At 53.9% G+C, this 9213-nt stretch overlaps 2 protein-coding genes across 9 annotated transcripts; one reads left to right on the forward strand and one right to left on the reverse strand.

Moving 5' to 3' along the window:
• Window positions 1–982: 982 nt before the first annotated feature.
• Window positions 983–5114, forward strand: LOC105563890 (uncharacterized protein C3orf18-like). Of its 5 annotated transcripts, none has more exons than XM_012015857.1 (4): window positions 983–1644; window positions 1754–2244; window positions 2546–2689; window positions 2761–3033. In XM_012015857.1, the coding sequence occupies exons 2-4, from the start codon at window positions 1846–1848 to the stop codon at window positions 2815–2817; spliced, it is 600 nt and encodes a 199-aa protein (XP_011871247.1). In that variant the 5' UTR covers window positions 983–1644; window positions 1754–1845; the 3' UTR covers window positions 2818–3033. The 5 variants fall into 5 exon arrangements, with proteins under 5 accessions (XP_011871247.1, XP_011871248.1, XP_011871246.1 ...); XM_012015858.1 differs by having other exon boundaries at window positions 983–1636; XM_012015856.1 differs by having other exon boundaries at window positions 983–2244.
• On the reverse strand, window positions 3702–8971 carry LOC105563888 (high mobility group protein HMGI-C). 4 transcript variants are annotated; one of them, XM_012015855.1, is made up of 3 exons: window positions 8868–8971; window positions 4703–4942; window positions 3702–4594 (listed from the first exon to the last, which is right to left on the reverse strand). In XM_012015855.1, exons 2-3 carry the CDS (start codon window positions 4922–4924, stop codon window positions 4463–4465), a joined length of 354 nt encoding a protein of 117 aa, XP_011871245.1. In that variant the 5' UTR covers window positions 4925–4942; window positions 8868–8971; the 3' UTR covers window positions 3702–4462. The 4 variants fall into 4 exon arrangements, with proteins under 4 accessions (XP_011871245.1, XP_011871243.1, XP_011871244.1 ...); XM_012015853.1 differs by lacking the exon at window positions 8868–8971 and adding an exon at window positions 7196–7285; XM_012015854.1 differs by lacking the exon at window positions 8868–8971 and adding an exon at window positions 6743–6840.
• Between the last annotated feature and the right edge of the window lie 242 nt (window positions 8972–9213).

A 9213-nucleotide genomic window follows, 5' to 3' on the forward strand; every position in this document is an offset into this window, starting at 1 on the left:
AAAACCCTAAAGGCTGGTCTACAATACATGGAGTAAGCTGGAGTAAGGAGTAGGAGTAAGAAATAAAATGGATTTATTTCCTTACTCCTACTCCTTACTCCAGCTTACTCCAGCTTACTCCATGTATTGTAGACCAGCCTTAAAGCCTCGTCTACATAGAAGTCGTAGTCGTAAGTAAAATTCCCTCATACTTGACGCCGACTGAATGTATTTTTAAATAATTTCTATATGCAATCGTTTGTATTTCGTATGTAGACGTTTCTAGTGCAATTAGAAAGGTTTGTGAGTCATTCGTTTGTTTGTAATTAATTACAAACAAATTGCATATAGAAATTATTTAAAAATACGTTCAATCGGCGTCAAGTATGAGTGAATGTAAGTAAAGCCTCCGCTACAATGACTATGTTTACACGGCACTCTAATCGGATTTAATAACATCCGTAGTTAAAGGGCTGGCCAATCACAGTCATTCCATTCTTCTGAGGAATAGTTGTGATTGGCCAGTTTTATAACTACAGATGTTATTAAACCCGATTAAGCGTTCCGTGTAGCAGCACTCAGTGATTCTCGGTTCTGTCTACAATGGTCGTAGTCGTAAGAATAATCGACTGCGATTGGTCAATTCTTAGGGTACTATTACATTTGTCGTACGACAAATTTTTCAAGCGTGTCGATTGGCCGCTGAATAGTAAGTTTCTAGATACTCGAGAATTTTACTATCCTTCAGCCAATCAATACGCTTGAAAAACTTTGTCGTACGACAAATGTAATACCAGCCTTATGCGTCTGACTGAATTGACCAATCGCAGTCGATTATTCTTACGACTACGACCATTGTAGACAGAACCGAGAATCAATTGTAGCGGAGGCTTTAAGTTAATCTGCATTGGTAGAAACGGGGCATTATTGCGACTTGTATCACACCGCGCCTAGTCGTAGGTACGGGGGGTCCCGAGATTTCGAGTGTCCGCGCCTACGCCCGTGCTGTCGTCTGCTACGCTACCGCAGTTTTCGCATCATGCGCAAATCATCGGTGGACGACGACGACGCGACGACAGCACGACGCGACACGGTACAGCGAATCGAGTCGAGATATGTCGAGTTAAGACGCGTCTCGTCGAGGGAGAGGGAGAGAGGACAGATCCGCGGAGTAACGCGGGCGTCGGGCGTGAGTCAGTAATGCAGCGACGGCCGAGCGAGCCGCGGTAGTTGACCAACCTCGGTGGGAGGCTCGCCGTCACGGATTTGCCCGAATAATGCGACGCGACGGAGCCTGCTTGATGCCCCCGTGAATCCGCGGGAAACATTACAGCGAGAATAACGCGACACGCCGTTTAACGGCCCGAAATTACATCTGTCCGCGTCGTCGTCGCCGCCGCCGAGGTGAATAATTGATAAGACACCGCGACATGATGACGTCGGCGCTTACCTCATCGACACGTGCGTAAAACGATACCCCCCTGAGGATGACGGTGTGTCCGACGACGACGAGCACATGATACCACGTAGCTGTTGCAAGTTTGCTGACAGAGGGAAAAAAACCGTGCAGGTTGCTCGACTCTCGCGACGTCCACGTCTCCCACGAGATCCAGACTAGGTGGACGCAACGTTCACGGACACACGACAGCAAGCCGGAGTAATAGCGTAAGGAGAGAAAACGAGCGCGTGCCTCTCTCTCTCTCTCGTTTTATGCATGCCTACTTCTTAAGAGGAAAACTAAACTTACTAATTTTACCGAGGCTTCAACGCATAGGATATTCAATATGTGCCACACCTGCGAGGAGCTCCCTTCGCGCGACTAACTGATGGCTTAACCGAGCAATTAACCGAGCTTTCCCCGATAAGATGCACGAGGATAATGATGCGAACGGCACGAGAGGGTACAGCAACGCGACGGACGTCGCCGAGTCGATTTTGTACACTATACTGGTGAACGATCTCGCGACGGTCTCCGCAAGCATGCCGAGCACGGTCTACAACGACAGCGTGTCCACGGCGGCGTACGCGGAGCTGCCGCAGGACGGCGAGGGCAGCCAGCGATTGTGGAACTTGTCGAAAACCGCCGTGACTCTGCTGTCCGAGCCCACGGCGACGTCGTATAACGCTTCGAGAAGCGCCACGACGTACGCGCCGACGACCACCACCGAGTCCTTCGACGAGTTCGGTCCACCCGAAGGCGTAGAATATATCTTTGTGCCACTCGGTGTGGTGGTCTCTGTTATTATACTATCAGCTGTGGTATGGGTAGCGATATCACTTTTGTCATTACCTCGTGACGTTTTTCCCCGCTGCCTCCGTTTTTATTTTCAAACACGGCGCCATGCAAGCACTAACGCAGTGTGCGACGTGCAATTTTACGCATACGTCTCACGACACTCACGACACGGCCTTATTGGTTCTCTCATGGGAATTGCAGATGAATGCGTGATATGATCTTGGCGAATGCTTTGTTGTTTTTTTGTTTCGGCAAAACTCAGTACCCTGCTTTTCTTGTTAGGTACGAATAAGATTTCTCGAACCTTAGTGTCCGATTTTGTCCTCAAAGGTGCTGATTATATCGAGGAAGCGCAAGCTGGAGCGTTTGAGACACAGGCTCATGCCAATGTACAACTTTGATCCCGGCGAGGAGGAGGAGGACGACTGGGAGACGGAGCTGCTGGACGAGTGCTACAACACGCATCAGAGACGAGTGTGTAAGATTGTTTTCGCTTGCGACTCGCGCGCGAGTGCCCTGAAAATAAGTGTCGATTGATTTTACAGCAAGGATACCAATCCATGGATACTGAGGAAAATGCGGAGCTATTCGGTGGTCATTAATAGCACACTTTTGCATGGCATTTGTATCATTTTTTTTTCATGGCTACAACTACCATAGGCTGAATATATTCATTTACCGTAATTCCTGTACGCGCGAGGCTCTTAGCATACTGGAATTCGCGGCCTCGGCTGAGAGCTACATTTATTCTTATACAAATTCTCCAAGACCAAAGTTTTGTAAAAGAAACTAGTATATTAGAAATATATTCAACTCCAACTTTTCCTCCAGCTACTTTATATAGCCTAATAGCGAATTCGGTTGTTTGTGCGCACCGAGCGCACACCAACGCCTGTTTGCAGTCAACTCTTGTATTTAAGGATCGTCTTAAATATCTCGCGAAATATTTAGCCAGTAAAACGATCTGTGTGGCATCCGTACGGATCATTTTTTGGCTCAACACTCTTCGAGCGTGTGTTTAAGGCGAAGTCGATTGTAAAAATTGACTGTAAACAGGCATTAGTGTGTACGCTCGCTGCGCACTAGCGCAAGCAATCGAATTAAACTTTGAATCTTTTTATCCAAGTTCAATACGATACGCGCAAGTTTCGCAAGTATTAGCGAATTAAATTGTATATAGTATAGACATTTTACGCAATTTTCATAATAGAAAATATAAACATGAAATTTTTCACTTCATTACTTGATACATTTTTATCACACTCATATCTTCCCACCTCTGTGAAGATTCTGTTGTCCCCGTCATTCAAAATAATTTCCCCGTGTTCTTTTCCTTCGAATAAATTTGAGAAATAATCTTCCTCTCGTGCAATCGAACGAGTCGTAAACCGTGCTATCGCTACGAAACATTGCCACCGCTTTACGATAAGGCGTCGAGGTTTTGCTCGGAATCTGAAGTCTCTGCGGGGAAAATGCGGACACAAAATTAATAAGAGTACTTTGAGTTTATTTACTTTAATACAAATTTGACATTCACACATATGCTTGCCTCAAAAACGACAGTAATATACATTAATATTCATTAAGAAAATGTAGTTATGTGTTAATTAGAAAAGAATAATCCCTGCATATGTTACATACAAGAAATTTTTTTTTCCGTTTATCTTTCTCTATCTCTTACAATATTAGATCGGTATGTGTTTTTTTTTGGCTTCATGAATCGCGTAATATGTAGATGAGGGAGAAAAGGAGGTAGCAAACATGTGACACAATACTCTATATTAATGTGTTTTAATAATAAAAAGTTTATCAAACCTCACTTCTCGGGCAAATGAAAGAAATATTTTGAGATCTGCATCTTGAGAATTCCAGTCTTTTTTTTAACTGTTAAAGAAGGTTACACGTACTCGATACTTAAAAGTATGATTTCATTTATCATTAATAGCGATGTCAAGTAAATATAAAGAACTTAATGAATTTGTAACACAACTTTTGATCTAACGTTTCATTTTAAGCTCGTCGGCGCGTGGCAATGCGGACCGCGTACCGGAGTTCGGCAGAGAACTCCGGTAGTCGGCGAGGACAGTTGCCCACTTGGCCACGAGGCTCGCGCGAAAATGAATCGGATTAAAACGGAATAAACGCAAGTGAATTGATTGAAATAATTGATTTTCTATTTAAAAATCTTCGAAGGATAAGTCAGCTGTTGTGTTAGTTTCGTCCTCCCCTATTGCATCCCGAGATGCTTCAATTCTCCTCCTCCTCCTCCTCCTCCTCTTGCTCGTCTTCATCCTCGCCGGTGAGCTCGGGTTTCTCTTCCGTCTTTTTCGGTCTACCGCGACCGCGTGGCGAAGTGGTTGTGCCTTTTGGTGGTCCTTGCTGTAAGTTCAACAATTTTCCCAGTGAGAGTAGATTCTCGACTACGACAACAGCTCGACCGAGCTATCGTTCGTCGACTCCTAAACATGCAACACAATTTTGACGTACCTTCTTCTTGTGGGATCCCTTGGGTCTACCCCTTCCCTTTTTAACGGGTCCAGGTGGTGCGTCGTCCTCGTTGTCAGACTTGGCGGGGCGTACCGCGTTATTCTTTTCCGCGGCGGGCCTACCCCTCTTTTTGGGCTCCTTAACAGCGTTCTTGTCCGCCTTGGCCGGCCTGCCCCTCTTCTTTTTTTGCTCCTCCACCACGGGCGAATTGTCGTCTGACATATTTATTGTCCTGATTCACTGCAAAGTGGTAAGACCGATATCGATTATTTCTCAGTCAGTCTCTTTTTTTCAGGTCGTATCGTCCCCGACAAGGTGAGCCGCGAAGCTACGCCAGCTGATATACAAGGGCCTTCGAGTCGTATGTACACGCGTGAAAATAAATGCGTCACTCGACGTCGCTTTCCAACGACCCCGATGTCCTTAATTCGCCGACAACCCCCCCCCCCCCCGACTACCCGAGACCTCTCGGGTGCCCGGTTTCGCCAAACGTCGCTTAACTTCCATCTTAGTTCAATTAACGTTTCAAGCAACAGTTGGAGACAAAGAATAAACTGAGGTGAGCTCAAAGTCAAGCAACACTGGTGAAACCAAGCCTTGGCGGCGCGCGTATGTTGGTAAATAAAAATACATTGCGTCTACATGTCGTTACAACGCCGGACGTGAGATCGCTATAACTCGCGAGGATGGGTCGTTAATCGAACGGTGAGAACCGGTAAAAGCCAGCTCGCTGCGTATCGCCGTTATCGAACGGAAAAATACGAGCTTCTCGAATCTCGAGAGAGAAAAAAAAGGCAAAAATAAAAGAAGCAAACGTGACTATCGATCTTCCGATATTTTCCTCTCGGCCGTTGTCTCGCGCGCTCGAAGGAGCATCGGGGATCGCGGCGCGGCTCGCTCGCTCGCGAGCTGGCGCGCGCGCGGGAAAGAGTGGGCGGCGGGGGGGGGAGGGAGGAGTGCGCAAACGCGCCGCGAAAATCGGTACTATCAATTACGCGCGTCGCGAGTTCGCGGGCAGAGATACGCGGCGCGCGCGACGTACAATTTGCGTCGCACTAAACGCGCGCCGCGGAGGGCACGGACGACGTCGCGGAGCAGCGGCGTCTCCCGCTCGCTCCGCCGAAAGTTCCGCGCCCGCCATTTTCAAAATTTGCAAGCGGTCCGCGTCGAGCCTCGGCGCGGGACGCGCGCCGACTCCGCCGCGGAGGGGCGGGAGGGGAGGCGAAGATAGTCGCTCTTTCCCTCGAATTTCACGCGAGCTCGCCCGCCTCACCAGGAGGAAACGGCCGTGCGGACGTCGGCGTGGCCGGGGACGCCACGGGGGAGAGAGAGAGAGACACACACAGAGAAAGAGAGAGGCGCGAATGATGGCGTCCGCGGTGGCCGTGTGTGCCTTCGCGGTGGCGGCGTCTATTCGCGCCGCGGGTAATCGGGCGACCGGGCCGATAATCTCTGCAAGTAACGGCGCGACGGCGACGGGGCGCGCGCCGAAAAATCCGCCGCGGGCCCGCCGAGTCGCCGGGCTTGCTCTCGGGTAGCGGTCGCGCGCGCTTACCGCCCAAATAAATCGACGCCGCGTCGGCGGCCGCCGCCGACTTGGTTGACGCTCGCAGGAAAGGAGCGCGTAGAAACTGGACGCGGCGGCAGCGGCGGCGGCGGCGGCGGCGACGACCGTTCAACGCGCACGCCCGCCAAACGGCACTCACTCACCTCACTTGTCGCGGATTCGGACAGAGATTTGGATCGCGCGTACACACACGTCGGGTCACGCACTCCGAGCTCCGCGAGGAACAAAGGGTGATAGAGAGCCTTCCCGTCACCGATCGGCAGCGCGCGTCGTGGCGTGGCGGCGGCGGCGGCGGCGTTCGGTGGTGTCTCGCGGTCACGTCACCGTCACGTCGCGTAGCGTCGCGTCGCGTCACCTCGCGCCGTGCCGTGTACCGTATACCGCAAGCGTATCTCTCGCGCGAGACGCCGACTGCCGGGCCTTACTCGCCGCCGACGACCGTACGCACACTCTCTCTACGCTCGCTCGATTACCCGCGTTTGCCCGCGTACGCTGCGTGTGCACTCGGCACGTTTCCCGACTCTCGTTCGCTTCGCCGCCGTATCGCGGTATATTAGCGGGCGCCGCTGTGCCGTGTGCCCGCGCACTCTACGCACACACAGGCGGGCGGGCGCGCGCGCGGTCGCGCGCCCGCGCCCGCTACGCACACACACACACTCGTAGGCGCGCAACCGCCCCGCCGCCGAGCGCAGCCTCCACTCTCGTCGCGCGGTTCGCCCTCGGTGGCCGGCGAAGCCGGCCGGCGCGGCGCGGCGGCGGCGGCTGCCGATCCGTCGCGCAAACGGGGGAGCGGCCGGCGACGGGGTCGTCGTCGACGTACGTAGCGGGTACTCGCGACGTACCGAACACACACACACACACATACAGCAGGCACGCATACACATGCACGCAGCAACAAACACGGCGTATAATGCGAGGCAACTTACCGGGAGAATGCCAAGCCGCCAACTGACCGACGACGATACACTGCGACGCGATTCGTCGAGCCGCAGTTCGCGAGCCGGCCTGAAGGCCTCTCTGTGTCTCTCTCTTCCCCTCGCGCGCTCTCTCTCCCCCACTGGTCTCCGGCCCGAGCGCGTCGACGAATTCCCGCCAAAAGATCGCCCCGCGCGCCGCGGCGGCGGCGGCGGCGGCGAAGGAGAATCGTCGCGAGCGAGCGCGGCGCCCCGAATCTCGCCTCCCTCTCTCTCTCTTTCTCGTCCTCCTCGCCTTCGCGTCGCGGAAGCGAACCGCGGGATCCCTCGCGTCGGGGATTTCGCGCGCGATCGGACGATTTGGCGCCAACGGTTGCAATGGCGGGCGGGCTTTATCGCGCGGCCGCCGGCGGCCGCGTCGGGACGCGCCGCGACGCGACGCGTAGATCGGCGTGGTGCGCCGATCCCGAGTCCCCGGCGCGCGGAAATTTCGCTGATAACGGGCTGGAAATTTAGAGTAACCGCGGGACGGGCATTAATATTAATAACGACCTGCGTCGCGTGGATCGATAAACGTATACGTGTGTGCGCGTACGCGTGTGTCCGCCCGGCCTGTCCGTCTGTGGGATTATGCAAAGGAAAAAAATCGCACATGCACGACGAACGTCGAATAGTTACGAGCCGGTTATGAGCGCCGGGGGGGGGGGGACGTTGACCTCACCCCGGCTAGCGTGTGTTTTCGACGACTTGAGTCCTCCTCGCGTCGCGGCACGGTCGAAATAATTTCCAGCCCCCCGAATCAATAGTCGGATTTTATCGCTTCGCGGACGGGGCGACGATAATTCCGTTACTCGCGACTCGAATGCCCTCTCAGCGTCGCCGCCGCCGCCGCCGCCGTTCGTCCGGCCGCGAGGCGGATTTCGTTTTCTCTCTCATTTATATTTGGGAGTCGCGCTTTGACGAGCGGTCGTCGAACCTCGTCCGAGTGTCCTCGGCGGCCGGGACCGCGCGCTAAGACCGTCCGTTGACGTTTTAATTCATGCTTTGCCCGAAAACAAAGGCGGTTTGTTCCCCGGGCCGCGCGTTCCTCGCAGTCTCCCCGTTCTCTCTCTCTCTCTCTCGTTTCCCTCGAGGGAGAGAACAAAAATGCACCCACGGACGTCCTGCGGCGTCCGTGGTCAAAATTTAGGACCCATAACGGACTAGCTTTAGCGTCACGTACCCAATAGGAGCCGGACCGACGCACGCGATAGGTGAGCGAGGACCCGCACAGCTATGGCGACTAATTGACGGCGGAGCGACGCGACGGCCGCAGCAGAGCTCGGCCGGCGGGGGACAAAGTTGAATAAAAACGCGGAGGTCTCCCTCTCGCCCGTGTCCGCGGGAAATTTATGTATTTACGCGCGACGCGACGCGGACGGTCCCTCGTCTCTCGCCACCTCCGGTGCCCCCCGACCTCGTTCTCGCGGCGCGTCCGCTTTCCGCCCGAGCGCGCGCGGGAAACGCGCGACGAGAGCCGCCGCCGCCGGCGCGGCGGCGGCGCCGCGGCGCGCGCGAGCGGACACATCCGCGCGCTATCGATCCGACGCTCCTGCACCTCACGTGCCGGAGACCGAGCGAAGAAACGGGAGCCTGTGCGCAATTAAAAATAGGCTTCGGTTCCTCTCAAGGTTAGCCGACGTACCTCGCTCCTCGCTTCCTCGTCCCTTATTTTCGAGCGTCAGCGAGGCGGATCGATCGCAACCGCTGGTCTTCCCTCGCCGTGAATCAGGCGTATATCGTGCCCTACCGCGCGCCATCTGGTGCGGGCGCCGAGGGGTGCGAGGCGCGTTCCGTCTTTACCCGCGGTCGGTAAGAGCGAGCGCCCTCCGCGCTCTTACCGACGGTCGGTACTCGTCGGCCGTTGCCTCTCGTCTTTTTCCTTGGTGTTGACCATGGTGGAAAGAAATAAGGTGAGGCAATGCTCGTGACGAGTTTCGTTTCGTTCTGCGCATCCCAGGTTTGGTGGGGGATCCGCACAGTTTCCGCCA

The sequence above is a fragment of the Vollenhovia emeryi genome, unplaced genomic scaffold, assembly GCF_000949405.1.
Source record: "Vollenhovia emeryi isolate VEMERY1.0 unplaced genomic scaffold, V.emery_V1.0 DF939170.1, whole genome shotgun sequence".
In the NCBI taxonomy this organism is placed as follows: domain Eukaryota; kingdom Metazoa; phylum Arthropoda; class Insecta; order Hymenoptera; family Formicidae; genus Vollenhovia; species Vollenhovia emeryi.

Coding starts and splice junctions, on each gene's coding strand:
- LOC105563890 (XM_012015856.1), top strand. CDS start 1,846: ATGCACGAGGATAATGATGCGAACGGCACGAGAGGGTACAGCAACGCG. Junction 2,245..2,545: donor TACTATCAGCTGTGGTATGG/GTAGCGATATCA, acceptor TTGTCCTCAAAG/GTGCTGATTATATCGAGGAA. Junction 2,690..2,760: donor ACAACACGCATCAGAGACGA/GTGTGTAAGATT, acceptor TTGATTTTACAG/CAAGGATACCAATCCATGGA.
- LOC105563888 (XM_012015855.1), bottom strand. CDS start 4,924: ATGTCAGACGACAATTCGCCCGTGGTGGAGGAGCAAAAAAAGAAGAGG. Junction 4,595..4,702: donor AGGGATCCCACAAGAAGAAG/GTACGTCAAAAT, acceptor TTGAACTTACAG/CAAGGACCACCAAAAGGCAC.